General features: G+C 32.0%; 2 protein-coding genes across 3 annotated transcripts; one reads left to right on the top strand and one right to left on the bottom strand.

Moving 5' to 3' along the window:
* Positions 1 to 2419: 2419 nt before the first annotated feature.
* Positions 2420 to 6877, bottom strand: LOC103312137 (uncharacterized protein). Its single transcript, XM_008194811.3, has 5 exons — positions 6732 to 6877; positions 6519 to 6685; positions 6186 to 6474; positions 3091 to 3216; positions 2420 to 3044 (listed from the first exon to the last, which is right to left on the bottom strand). Exons 2-5 carry the CDS (start codon positions 6613 to 6615, stop codon positions 2711 to 2713), a joined length of 846 nt encoding a protein of 281 aa, XP_008193033.1. The 5' UTR covers positions 6616 to 6685; positions 6732 to 6877; the 3' UTR covers positions 2420 to 2710.
* Positions 6878 to 6879: 2 nt separating this feature from the next.
* On the top strand, positions 6880 to 12818 carry LOC657702 (large ribosomal subunit protein eL15). Of its 2 annotated transcripts, none has more exons than XM_964145.5 (5): positions 6880 to 7013; positions 7204 to 7383; positions 7430 to 7566; positions 7620 to 7730; positions 12567 to 12818. In XM_964145.5, exons 2-5 carry the CDS (start codon positions 7212 to 7214, stop codon positions 12759 to 12761), a joined length of 615 nt encoding a protein of 204 aa, XP_969238.1. In that variant the 5' UTR covers positions 6880 to 7013; positions 7204 to 7211; the 3' UTR covers positions 12762 to 12818. The 2 variants fall into 2 exon arrangements, with proteins under 2 accessions (XP_969238.1, XP_008193026.1); XM_008194804.3 differs by lacking the exon at positions 6880 to 7013 and adding an exon at positions 7024 to 7128.
* Positions 12819 to 13072: the final 254 nt, after the last annotated feature.

Genomic DNA, 13072 nt, shown 5'->3' with positions numbered 1-13072 from the left:
AAAGCCTGCTACTCTAATATTACACTTTTAAACATGGTATAACACCTACCTGTTGCTTTATGAGTACAGACCAACTTGTTGAATAAAATCGGTTGTCGCTTCAATTTTCCAACTTTACCACGTCAGTTATTCACTCGTCTTATGATAACTAGATTTCATTTTGTTTTATGTTTTTAATTTGTATTTTATTATGCATCGTAAGTAGACAGCGCGTATTTCACATAACTTTAAAAAACCGCGGCCGGCGCCCAATGTACGCACCCAAAAATACAAAAGTCACAAGACTCTAGATACAATAAATACACATTCGTTTATTTAATTTTTGGAAACACAAATACAGATTTTCCAGTATTTAAAAAAAAACATTATTGACCTCTAAATGTTGGACAATTAATTTTTTTTTTTACAAAAGCCTGGCTCACTTGAAATTACTTTCAAGTACGAGTATACCTACAGGCAGTTTCCGAAATTAGCTATAACACGAATATATGTTTTTTTTTTAATAGAGCAGCCTATACTTTTTGTATTTTCGGATCTACATTGTGTTCAAAAATAATTGTTCATCAAGTCACCTTTGAAATTTGAACGTAATGTGCCGCTTAATTTAAATTGTGATTGCCGTCAAAGTGAGAAATCTAACAAAATAATGCAAAGAGGCTTCGAATCCAAAAACGAAAGAATACATAAAAAAAACGCAAATATAAAACACAAATCAAAACAAACGCTACACTTGAAACAACTTAGCCGAAAAATGAAAAAAGTGAGTAAAAAACTAATTCAAAGATTTGACAAAGAAACTACAATAATCATTTGGACGAAGCGGCACATTGAATTTGAATTCCATAGTCAACATGATGAACAACCATTTTTGAACACATAGTAAGTTTTAGCTTTGAAATAAATAGATTTTTTTGACGATTAAATGCTTTCTATAAAACATTTATAACATTTAAGGCCGGTTTATAGAAAGTTTAGTTAAAATTTAATTCTTTGTTAAAAGTTAAGAACGCGAATGGACCAATCAAATTTCTTCAATTTGCTCACCTGATCAATTAATGACGCATTTAATTGCAGATTAACTTAATGAAAGAAAGCGAAATTAAATTTTAATTGTGATTAAAATATTCTGTAAACCGAACCTAAGAATGTTTTAAAAATCTTGTGTAGATTTCGTCGAAGAGGTCTTGGTGAAGAACATTCCTTGTGTTACGTGATTAGAGAAAGTGCAAGATCTCCATCTTCAGATTTCGAAAGAAGTTTAGTTTTAAAATTTGTGTAGCACTAAAATATCTTCTCTTGTAACTGCATTACCGACAGACTCTTTCAAACCTCGGAGTTCGCGACTTAGATTTTAAACTTTAGACTTTGTTTCTTACAATATGTTGTCACATATGCGGAAAATGTAAAGGATGGGACAAAAGTAATGTCATTATGAAAATTGGCTGCCCTTTTGTTAAAAATAAAAATAAATGGGTTCTTCTTTTCTCGGAAAGATTATGAAAAGGTGTAAAACTGATAACGGTAAGTTCAAAAAATAATATCGGCCGTATGACTGACTATTATTACAGGGTGGTAAACCAAAGTTATATTTTATTAAATAGAACACTCTACATATTTTTGCATAATTGGAATCTACGCAAAAAAAAATATAACTTTATGTAAACTATTATGGGTCTATCTTTTTTCGTTTTGCTATTATTCAATTTTTCGTTATAAAAAAGACCAATTTTTGAAAAATCGCTGCAAAGTCGCCTATGATTATTTTCCGGCAAATTTGCAAAAGAAAAATTCAGAATACCTTGTAGTTTTAGCAAACAGACGACTTTTAGTTTGAGCACGCAGATAATATACAGAGTGTGCCAAAACGCAAAAAGTTGAATAACTAATTTTTTTCACAATTAATTCTGCACAATTAAATACTCCGAATGCCAAAGTGTGCTTAATATTTTATTTGACCCAAAACATGTAAAAAAGTATTTTAAAAAAATAATAAATCCATACTAATATTTATTTTCTCACTGCGGAACAAAGAATTTTTTGAAGGTCATTACCTTCAGATTTTCAAGACTCTCAGGACAAAAATTTATATCTGTAAATTATACAAAGAATAACTGCAAAAATCCTCGTAACAATATCTCTGTTTTGTATTCTTGTATAAACATAACTTTCCACCTTTTTTTCAAAAACAAGTATGCTATTCTTAATATGTTCAACTGTCCAAATATTATAATCGTCGCAGATTTTAATTGTGTTATATACAAAATCTACGAAAAATAAAAAACCAAATGTTACTAATGTAAAAATGTTTATCCATTTAAATTTTGTTATTTTTTTTAATTTGCATTTCTTCTAGAACATAACTGGTGTTTGAAATTAAAACTTGGGATAAATTATAAAAGGAAACAATAAAACGGCAAAGTCAAAAAATCAAACAAAAATTTAATTCCATATTTTAAACAACTGCAAAAACAAGAAATAATTCTAAGATATTTCTGGAACGTTTTAATCACATCCTGTAAAGACAAGTACCAAGTCTTTTACAGCACTAATTCTATAAATACAAACTGAACATAAACAAAAATATTCTCAACGAAACAAGTAATACTTAATTATCACATTTCGTTCATACAACACTAATCAGTCGTTAAACAATAGCTCAGTTCTTCCATTAATCAGTTTTAGTATAGTATAAATCACAGTAGGTATGTTCTCAAAATTGGTTAGAAAAAAAATTGGAATTTTTCCCTGAAATAACGTCATTATCACCATTTACTTGCCCTAGATTATAGTTAAAGCTCATATTGTTTTCTAATGGCACTTGAGACACTACATCAGAGGTAGGCAGAGTATTTAAATTATAAAAATATTCATTTGGTATCATTTTGTAGCCATCAAAGTGAGCCATAGTGCGATAGATAATGTCACGTGACGGCTTCACACGATACATGGAAGTCCCGTGAACATCCTGTCTGCAAATTTTTGTTTTCGGTGGGTTTAAGACAGATTTTTGTCTCAGCACAGATTTTCGCAACCAAGGCGTCAACCTAAAACAATTGTAAAAACACGAAGGCAATTGTAACGTAAAAATACATTTTGTGGTGGTTTTTGTAATGGTATTTAATCCCGTTGATGTTTTTGTACCGCTTCTCACAGCCTTTCATATTACAACCAAACGGTTTCTTGTGATTGTTATCAAGATTGAACAGTTTACTATTCCTGAAAAAAAACAAAAACTACAGAAGACTATAACTTAGGAGACGAAACGAGATACAAAACCGCAGGATTTTCTGTACCCAACAAAATAGTGCGGCAAAGTACAAATGAGGGCGCTTGGAACGTTCTACTGTCTGGACGCTAAATCGTTTTGTAGAAAAAAACAACCTAGATAAGAATGTAGTCGGGAGGTGCTGTCACCTGTATTTTATTAGCATAAGGCTTCAGAGTCCCAAATGGATTATTAAGACAACCGATTTATTAAAAGTTGCATACCTTTTCTATACCTGTTTTTGTCAATCAGGACCACAACCAGACCTTTCACTTTGGGCTAGGCAGCAGGAGATCTATTCTCAAAAAAATGCAAATGATGCAAAAAAGCAAGTGCAGATTACGGGAAAAATGTTGAAAAAATTCCTACATTTATATTTTAAAAAATCTGGAGTTACAAACCTATTGTGTTAACTTCTTTAGTTTTCATTATTTTTTTATATTTCTATGTTTCCCTAATCGTAATCGTTCCCTAACAAAACGATGAACAATTATTTTTAAATTTACTATCAGATTTTAGCAGTTTTTTTAATTTAAAAAAATTAAAATTCATCCAAAAAATCACAATGTGTAGATGTGCCAACACTGGGAATTATTTCCTAGGAAACCGTTTCAAAAATAATTTATTTTTATTGTTGCTCAAATTCTATTGCGATCATGACTGTTAGACAGCGTTGCCACATATTATTTATCTAAAATCCGTTTTTTATCAATAACTTTTATACAAGAATTTTTTTACTATTTTTACCTTTATATGTAACCAATTCTCTACCACACACCATTGAGCTGGTGCGCCAGTTTTTGAGCACGCTGTAGAAACAGAATTTCAAAAATAAGCGATCCATATTACACGGAAAATCTAAAATTGCAGCTGTTTTATTTATTTTGTCAAAAAAATTGTTACTGCAGAATAATAAGTTAATAACATACCTTTATGAAAATTAAAAGAAAACTTATTTATTACTTACAACACCATTTGAGTTTTTTTTCAATGTTTCACTTCTAATGAGATCAGTTTTATCGTAGACATACAATGGCTGGTATGAATAAAAATAAAGTAAATATGAATACTACAAAGTTGTAGTAAATTCTTTAAGTAAATTCTACTCGCTGAAGAATCTACTTTAGTTCGAAGTATTTATAGTATATTCTTCACTTTTATAAAATTGCTGTTACACGAACTTCGAATACATGCTACGCGACTAATTCTCATTTATTTGTTGAAAAATGGGACCACAGCGTAGCAGGACAATGTACAGACTCAGAAGAAATTATGATAAGAGAACTTTAAAACTTTAAAAAAAGATTATTTTTAGTATTTAGTATTTAGTTATAAACTGTACCTCAAATATAAAAAAAATGTATTTTTCCTAGATATATACAAGCTGTAAATGAAACAAGTACATTAATTTTAACTGGGAATAGAAGTATCATCAAGACCAACAATTTTTCCTAATAACATTTTTTTAAACCGTTCTAGTTTTTGAGTTAAAATTATTAAAATTAGAGTGAGTTTAAAGTAACCTATAAAATTCATATGTTTGTTGTGAGTTATTTTTCAAAAAAATCCTCGAACAGGTCGATTTTATTCTTGAAAATGCTACATTTTGACATCACTGTAATATTTGCGACGTCATTGGTTTTTGAGTAAGATCATTTTTAATTTTTTTAAGTTTTTACTATTTTTGATATTATATTTCTTTGTTTTTCTGGCAAGAAAAACAAAAAATTAAAAAATAAACTTAAAAAAAAACAAAAAAGAAGAAACTAATGTAAAAAAAATCAATATCTTTTGATGAGTACACATAAAAATCTTTATCTTTTCGAATTTGCTTTATTTTATAACGAGAAATTGTTTTTTTTTAAATGTAATAAAAATATGAATTTTATGCGTTAAAAATATGTTGGCAACACGAATTATTGGTATTCCTGTTAAATAGTTATATCCGGAAACAATATTACCGTTGAGGGTAATACCGTTGAAATTTTCTTAAAATATAAAATTTTTGTTATACTGTTTGAAGTGCTGCAAAGTGTAGCTTTGAAGCCCAACTGTAAAATCAATTAAATTAAATTAAATTAATGGACAAAATTTACGAAAATTGCGTGTTACTATTTTTGATAAGTCAATCATCAACACCAGAGGGCATCTAGTTAATTTAAATCAAGAATGGACAAATTTAAGATTTTAAATTTGCCACCAACATGACGACAAGAATCACATTGTTTGAAGTAGGTACTACTATGGAGAAGTATCTCATACTAACAGAAAGTACCTACTTTGAACAGTAGTCTTTTGTTCCCAGAAGTAAAGTATTTACTTCACTATGCTGTAGTATTAGCATCTACTTCATTCTTATTCGTACCACCCAATGAAAGCATACAAGCGGTCTGCTATTAGAGAATTGCCGTGTTTACAAAACCCAAAATTCTTTGCCTTTTTTATTTTTTCGACAAACAATTAATTTTTATCCCCCGAATATATAATAAAAAACAGATGTCTAGATGATGATGTAGAAGCTAATTCTCTCAAGATTTAAATACGTTACAATTATACAGACTTATAAATCAATTACTTTTTCGACAATAGGACTATGCAATAGACCCTTGTTAAAATTATTTAAATTGTACACAAAATAGTCTTTGTCTAATAAGTAATAAGCTATAAGCAGGAATAAATGCAGTTAGTACCTACTGCGACAAGATAAGCCGAATGTCATAAAATTGTAATTAAGAAATTAAGTTTGCTCTAAAAACTTAGACGGTAATGGAACAAGTGCGCTCTCTGGCGACATTAACGGAACTACCGACGACGATAGCGTTTTATTTGTACGTCGTTTCGTCAAACCTTCAGAAATCCGTACCAAAAAATTATCGAAGCGATAAATTACAAGTTTAATTATTGCACACCGAACTCTTACCACAAAATATGCGCGACCTGCTCCTCAGTAGTTTTCGCTTCACTTTTGATCTTTTTCTCTTTAGGGTTGAAACCTACACTCAAATAATTGTTATTCAAAGGTGTCGCCATCTCAGGGGCCCTCTCATCCGCCAACTCCTCAATCACAGCCTTATTTAAATCCTCCTCAATTTTAATCGGGGTCATTTGAGGTGGGGGGTCATCAGGACTGTTGAATCTAAGTACGTAACTAAAAGGCAAACTCGCCGGTTTTTCCTCTTCGAGTCGCTTCACAGTATGGGGGTGAAAATCTGGAATACAAAATTAAGGGAAGATTCCCACCGTTGGGGGTCACCTATGTGCTCGCGCTCAATGTGGGTGATTAGATCAGTCAAACTTTCGAAGCTGCTGCAATTACTGTACGGACAAATGTTTTGGTAAAATAGTGCCATTTTTTTGGAAATTTTATTTATTGTCGCGCATTATTGTCGGGTAGGTGGAGTCACTACTTGAATGAGGGGCCTACAAATTGATTAAATAAAGCCAAAAACAAAAATTTTAAACAAACATTTTGCGGTTATGTCAATTCACTTCTTGACGTTTGACAGATAATAGAATAATAATAGAAACCATGCTTAAGGACGACAAAACTGGCACACAAACTAATTTCTTTAACTACATAATCGATCCTCACTATTCATTTATTGTTTGAACTACACTTGCAATCAGTTGGTACAATTTTTCCCACCCGTTATATTTAAAATTCAAAAAGGGCGCCCAAGTCACGACAGTTGGTATTGGTATTCCTGATTATCCCCACCCTTCTTTTCCGTCTGTGGTTGCTTTGTAGGTATGTTTCCAACTTTTATTTTTTAAATTTCTACTTTTCTTAGTCATCCACCACCAAATATCATTCAAATCACACAGATAGTGTCTTTTCCGCCCCAAATAATACTCCCCCATAGGTATTTTAGTCGATATTTGCCCACCGTTACTTATATTTTGTTTTCGTCAACTTTGAGGTTATGTTCTTGTTCCAGGCTTGAACATGGGGGCCTACAAGTACATCCAAGAATTGTACCGTAAGAAACAAAGTGATGTTCTTCGATTTTTGTTGAGAGTGCGCGTTTGGCAGTACCGCCAGTTGACGAAATTGCACCGTGCCCCCAGACCTTCGCGTCCCGATAAGGCCCGGAGATTGGGGTACAGAGCCAAACAAGGTGAGTCGGTGTTTTGGAAAATGGACAATTTTTAATGGAGTTGAAGGTTTTGTTATATTTCGCATTCGCGTTCGTCGTGGAGGCCGTAAGCGTCCCGTTCCCAAGGGTGCCACTTACGGCAAACCCAAAAGCCACGGAGTCAACCAACTCAAACCCGTGCGCAACTTGCAAGCCATTGCTGAGGTTTGTTAATAATTGTTGTTTTTTTTTGGTGGGGGTATTAATTGTTGTTGTAGGAAAGGGTTGGAAGACGCTGTGGTGGTCTTCGCGTTTTGAACTCTTATTGGGTGGCACAAGACTCTTCATACAAATACTATGAAGTTATTTTAGTTGACCCGTCTCATAAGGTAATTATTTTGTCGTTATTTAATTTACTCTGAATAATATACATGTACTATTTTATCCGCAAACATATTTATTCGTAACATTTTGGTAAAGAACGAGAGAGTTTTTTTTTGGTTCAGCATTTTGTCGTATTGAAAATATTTTTTCAATGTCGTATTAAATATTTTTTATACAGGGTGTAACGAGATTATGGGACCAGTAGGACCAGAGATCCTAAAATAAAGCAATTTAAGTCAAGTTGCATCGTTAAGTTTTTCAAAAACATTAGAGTTATTTTCATAATCGAATTTAAAGGAGCATTAAATTAAATGTTGTTTATAATGTGTTAATTACTACGGGTTTGTTGACGAAATTTCACATTCTAAGTCAACATTAACTTTAAAATCTTTCTATTTTGACTATGGAACTGGCTTTTAATGGAATTTTTGACTTTTAGAAAATGTAGTACAAGTACTGCTATCGAAACTACGTGTTTGGTAGTGCTTTTTTTGTTTTATTTACCTTTTATTTACCTTATTTTTTTGTTTTATTTACCTCAACAATTTAACACATTTTAAGACATTTTTAGTGGTGGTGCAGTATTTTTTTATTCAAAAAATCAGTTGTTTTTTTAGTTAGTATTTGATAAGAAAAAAAATCGCTGCATTAATTATTTTGCTGAAGTTAAAAAAAATTATCGACATTTGTTTGTAACAAAACTCTAATACCTCATTTAACCTCCATTGTCACGTAGATTACGTAAGTATGCAAAATTTCAATTCATTCTGACAAAAACTCTTTGAAATTTGGCTTGTAATGTGAAACAAACAGACAAGAAGGCAAGTTAATTAAAAGGTTTTAAAAAGAATAATTTACGAATGTTTGAAATCTTATCACTTATACTTATTATTTTTTTTATTCCAAAACCAAGGCCGATACAAAAAAAATTATGGGGCAGATTGAGGAAGCTTCCATTTTTTGAAATTAATACCATTAATAGTGTTCATAATTGTAAAACTAATAGTACTTTTTATTTTTTTATATTTACAAAAATAAAAAAGTTATTAGACCTCAGAGTTCGAAGTTTGACAGATCCCGCGTTTTACTGGTCTCGCTAGGTGTGACGTCACACGGCACAATGGAGTGTTATACTAAAAAATGAAAACTTATACGGATAGCCAACAACAAAATAGGCGACCCATATTTTTTTATTTTAACCAAAGCTTAACCGTTTTGGAGAAAAATAATTGAAAAGGTGAAAATTCCTGTCCTGACGTCGACAATGTTACTTTTTGAATCAGCCAGTCACAGAACTTGAGATAGAAAACTGGGCCAACAAAGATAGCTTGAAAGACGTACGTTTTTTCTTAATTTCTGTCTCTGTTATTTTACATACGACTTCAGATGTGCTGCAGGAGCAGTCATTTTACCAAAACACAAACTCCCGCAAAATATTAGCGCACAACACAGTCACAAAAGACAACACACAGTTTTGACATTTGTATTTGACGTTTACTAACCCAAGCGTAGGTCGTAGCGTTAATTGTATGCAGCGAAAGACTGACGAATCATTAGTCGAGACATTGCTTACGTCACACCGCGAATTTTCTGTTATTACTAAAAAAGTACCGATTTATAAAACTCAGACCGATATTACTAGACATCATTTTGTGTCTACTTTCAGAATCTGCAATTTTCAAAAACTTTTACTTTCGAGTATAACACTCCATTAACTCAGCTGCCCACTGCTGCGTGTGGAAAATTCGATTCTTTGAGGGGCTGTATCTGGTTAAAATTAACATGTTTCCAAATTACTTCGCTGTTCCTCAAATTTTTCCATTTAAGCTATTGCACTCCTGTATCTTTTTATGAATGTTTAGTGGAACTATTAGCTCTAAATAAAATAAATAAAATTTAGATATCTCACGTTATAAAACCGTTTGATATAAAAAATGAGAACTTTACAACTTTAAAAAACAAGTGAATCGTAATTTTTTATCTTTGTAAACTTTAGGTCTATAATTATAAACCTCGTCTACTTATTCATCGAACGTATCTTCAAAAGCATTGACAAATAAAGAAATTGTATTTCTGTTTATGCAAGAGTTGATGTCTTTAATAAGAAGTCGTCTGTAAAACACTTATTTTTTCACATATTTTACGTACCAAACATTTTGCAAGCATTGTTTGTTCTAGAAATCATAAAAATTTTCATTAGTTAATATTTTTAATTTTTTTTAAATAAAACAATACTTTATTAATATAAATATTTGTTATTTATAAGAAATTGTAAAAAAATAAAAAAATTCGAAGGCATACACAAAGAAATAAAACAAAAAAAATCGCAAACGCTGATTTTTGTGTGATTATTAAAATGGATTATTATTAGTTATTAGTGATTTATTACAGTATCTACTTAAACAAATTACTTCAATCATCAGAAATAACACTTTCTTTCAATATTTATTTCTTTTATATCAATAAAATTATCCAGAGATCTCAATACAATGCCGAAAGGAACAGTAGTGTGTAAATCGCAGCTGCCTTGTGAACAGTTTATGCCGCGTGACATCAGCAGTGTGAGGAAATTTTATACTAGCGGCTAGGTCCCGCCGGTCTACAAATATTCCCTCTGTCGAAATGTTGCGAGCGAGGTCGGAACAGTACGAACAGACCATAACGGACTTCCATTTCTGCTGGGCTGGTTAAGTCTAACGAGTTTTCTGAGTACTTCAAAAATAATTACATTAACAATCGGCATTGCTGGGCATATTGGAATAGTGGTTTTTATGGAAATATGTTGTGCGTGGCTGGGGCTTCGCCCCAGTTAACTAAAAGGAGACAAACCCCACGACCAATTAAACTCGAAAACGTGGAACTCGAAACGTGGAATAGTGTTTTTTTGTGGAGCTAGGGTGGCGTACAGTTCATAACCGGTGGACAGACAGAGCTCAATATTCGGGCTGTTCCGACTCCACTCGCAACATTTCGACAGCGGGAATATTTCTAGACCGGCGGGATCTAGCCGCTTTTAAATTTTATGGGGTGGCCATGAGGCCACAACCGATCAGCTGACTCGTCGTAGCGCTCTCGCGATGTTCATATTTATCGATGAAATGGTCCGTTATAGCGCGTGCATTGGCGTAGTTTACTAGGGGTTTATACAATTAATGTTACCGATTGATTCGTCAGAAACGTTACGATTTGTATATTTTTTTAAAAAGGACTTTAAAGAAGGATTATTTAGTTATCTACAAAATGTGCTCGAGGTGAAATCGCAGCGTATTTCCCTTTGAAACGTGGTGTGGTTGAAAACATTTCAAGGGCTAAAAATGGTAAATAATTAAAAAATATTAATGTCACACCAAAGAATACTTTGAAATGAATTACAATTTCGTAATCTAGTTCTACTGGGTCACTTTTATGCTTTTTAAATAAGTACATGAGATAAAAATGTTCTTTTGACTTTTTAGATATTATTAAAATTAACAGAGAGTTAGGGCGGTTAAAAGTAAAGGTATAATATTAATAGATAAGTGACATTAATTATTTTTTTATTATTTACGAATTACGATTTTTAGCTCTCGAAATGTTATCAAAGGCGATGAACACGCTTCAGAGGGAAATACGGTTCGGTTTCACCTCAGGCGCATTTTGCAGTAATTTTAAATTGCAATAACTTGGTGAGTCTTACAGATAACGAAATGATTCTTCCACCAAAAATTTATTTCAAATATTAGCTTTATTTCGTCTCGCGTGGGAGTCTATCTTTTAAATTAAAAGACTTTCTCGCATCTCGAAAATTTCACTACACAATTATGCAACGTTACAAGAAAATGTATTTTTTTTTGGTTTTCCTTTATCAAAACTCAACCTTGTTAAACTACGTATAAGTCTGCATTTATTGAAAATTTGTTTGCAAAAAAAAACGGAGTTTCTAGCTTTATCCAGAAGGAAGATATGAGCATGTAAACGCAAAATGTGTCCAATTTTAGGTGTTTGCAAATTTTTAGCTAAAACGTCTTTTCAGCCCCTTCGCGAGGGTTGAAACAAAAAATTCTTTGTCTAAACATTTTTTAATACCCTTTCCTAACTTATATCTACAATGCAAGCTGTTCCACAACATTTCGATTTAAAGGTTTATCTGACTGCAAGCGCGCGCCCATGCACTAACCTTCGCCCATAAAATTTCCTCACACTGGACATCAGGCTGTCAAACCGGCAGACAAAAAAGCTTCTATTTTTGTTATTTTTAAAGCTATAGAATTAATTTTTTTTGCATTCAATTTCTTGATTTGAGTGCTATTATGTTGATAATAAACAATAACATTTTGAAAAATTGGAAACTCTTCATTAATAAAAACTAATGAACCTTTCAAATAAAAAAAGAATTACGTTACTCGGTTAACATATGGCTTCAAATGTGTAAAGTTGTTAATATGAGTGCTTTAACATAACAAAAAAAAAGGAGTAGTATACTTTGTACCAAATTTCATCAAAGTTGATTATTCTATTAAGAAATTACTATAATAAAAAACGAAAATAATTTAATTTATCGGTTTATCTTGACCTAGGAATCTATGCTTTCTTTTTGTCTCCATTTTTTTTGTTAAATCCTGTATAAATAGTAATCGACCGTTTCTGATATTGGTAAAATTTGTAAAAGTAAAAATGCTTAGGCCAAAAGTAGTCACTTTTGTAACTTTTGCGGATAAAAAAACTTTCGTGATGATTGGACATGCACCACTCTTATCTAAATTGTGAAGAGAATATTCCTTAAATAGCTGACTCAATTGTTTTAATGTTAGTCTAGCCAAGTGTTTGTACAGTTCTTTGCATTTTTTGTGTTAATTTTTCAGGCTATTCGTCGCGATCCTAAAGTTAACTGGATAGTGAATTCCGTTCACAAACATCGTGAATTGCGCGGCAAGACATCTGCCGGACGTTCCTCCCGAGGTATTGGTAAGGGACACAGGTATTCACAAACCAAGGGAGGTTCCAGGAGAGCCGCTTGGCTCAGGAGGAACTCGCTGCAATTACGCAGAAAGCGATAATTTATGTAAATTTATACATTTTGTTTTGATAACAATAACAAGTCTGAATGAAGGCAATTCGTCTCTTATTTATTTCCCTCCAAAAACCAAGAGCTGTTTATCTAAGGGTAGTAATAAAGCGATCAGTAATAAATTCAATTTTGATCAGTAAAAAATAATAAATGATCAGTATTTAATTCATTTTTGCGCAGTATAAAATTTTAATAGCGAGTAAACCACGCACAGTATTTTATTAAAATTTGCCCAGTAAAAAAATCGTATAATATGCACAGTTTAAACAATAAACGCTCGGTAGCTAGATTGCAGACTGG

This window comes from Tribolium castaneum, chromosome 7, assembly GCF_031307605.1.
Source record: "Tribolium castaneum strain GA2 chromosome 7, icTriCast1.1, whole genome shotgun sequence".
NCBI lineage: Eukaryota > Metazoa > Arthropoda > Insecta > Coleoptera > Tenebrionidae > Tribolium > Tribolium castaneum.
This window is presented reverse-complemented; position numbering and strand designations above follow the sequence as displayed.